This window comes from Phytophthora parasitica (assembly GCF_000247585.1).
Source record: "Phytophthora parasitica INRA-310 unplaced genomic scaffold supercont2.43, whole genome shotgun sequence".
Lineage (NCBI taxonomy): Eukaryota > Oomycota > Peronosporomycetes > Peronosporales > Peronosporaceae > Phytophthora > Phytophthora nicotianae.
In genome coordinates, this window is record NW_008649029.1 from 175,323 (window position 1) to 176,832 (window position 1,510).

Here is a 1,510-nt window from a genome sequence, read left to right on the forward strand (position 1 = left end):
TGTCGCTTCTAGCGTAGATCGAGCGTCCCATCCATGGACCAAATAGAACGGCGTTTCGCCTCGAACACGGTCGTACGTCCTGTTGAGGGCGAACGTCAGGCGCTCCGCGTACTCGTCCCAGTCTTTCTGATTTATATCTGCGACATACATCTTCAAAGCTCTGGTTAGAGTCTGCACCATCCGTTCGACCGTACCATTGGCTTGTTGGCGGTACACCATAGTGGCACGCTGTATCTGTCCCACTATGCGGTTGAAGGCGCGGAAAAAATCAGACATGAATCATGGCTCACGATCGTGCCGGATGGCTTCGCTTGCTCCAAATCTGGGAATACACATTCCTCGTAGCTCTCCGCGATCGTTTGCGCGGTTCGTGACGCGCTGGCCTTGGCCATCACATAACCTGAGAAGAGGTCGACCCAGAAGAGCAGCTCGGTGTTCCTTTTCTACGACATCGGCAGAGACGGGATGTGGTCCATCGCGATACACTGGAAGGGGTACGTCGCTTGTATGTTACCCGTCGACTCTCCTCGTAGAGTTGGGCGTCCCTTCCCGGTTTCACAATCCGTGCAATGTCCCACGTATCGTCGTACACTCTTAAACAGACCGCGCCAGTGAAAGTGCGTCCTGATCCGCTGGTAAGTTCTTCCGACCCTCCCTCCAGACTTGTATGATAGTGGTGGAGTACATCTTGCTGCAAATCTTCCGGTTCCACTAGCTTCGCCAGTCGATCGCGGTCGCCGTCGTCTCTTCCCGCGTGCGTGCTGTAAAAAAGCAGCCCACTTTCGTCCACGTCGTAGTCGCCCGCGATCTTGCCAACCGCCCGCGCCTCACCGCCATCCAACTCTCCAAAGTCGCCTGACAGATACGCATTGAGGTTTACGACCCATTTCTCTTCGTCTTGTGCTCGCTGGATCCGGTCCGTCCTGATGCGTTGTACCACATCCAGCGGCAGCACTTCTGGCGAGTTCTTCAAACGTGTTCACGATCGGGTCGTCGCGGCCACCCGGCGACAGGATCGTCGTCCTTCGGGAGTAGGAGCTCCTGAAGCCGGGTAAGGACAACCAAATCGTCGCGGTCCACTTCCGAGGTAACCGCTATGCCCTCTTGTTGGTGCAACGCGGTGTTGGCTAACCGATCCGCGCTCTGATTCCAGTCTCGTTTGACATGCAGGAACTCGTGGGCTGGCCACATTCTCAGCCGATCTAGTGCCCGTCGACGCACTCGAACTCGCCTCGCATCTGCCGGATCACCAAGTTGGAGTCTCCGCAGATGATCAGGTGTCCCCGATCCAAGCCGGAGAGTAGATCGAACCCTAACAACAGGCCCTGGTACTCCGCCTCGTTCACAGTTAGGTCGGGCAGGTACTTCGATTCGGCTGCGACGACAATCCATTCAGGTAACTTCCACACGATTGCGCTACACGCTCCACCGCCTCGTTTGACTCGTGGTGATCCATCGAATTCACGACTAACAGTTCTTCAACCTGTTTGACCGTAGGTAGCACCACAGG

The 1,510-nt window shown here is 56.1% G+C and overlaps 1 protein-coding gene across 1 annotated transcript; it reads right to left on the bottom strand.

Moving 5' to 3' along the window:
* Window positions 1-8: 8 nt before the first annotated feature.
* Window positions 9-1,191, bottom strand: PPTG_14447 (hypothetical protein; the record flags this gene model as incomplete). Its single annotated transcript, XM_008911757.1, has 5 exons — window positions 9-79; window positions 195-234; window positions 291-443; window positions 515-957; window positions 984-1,191. The coding sequence occupies 5 exons, from the start codon at window positions 1,189-1,191 to the stop codon at window positions 9-11; spliced, it is 915 nt and encodes a 304-aa protein (XP_008910005.1).
* Between the last annotated feature and the right edge of the window lie 319 nt (window positions 1,192-1,510).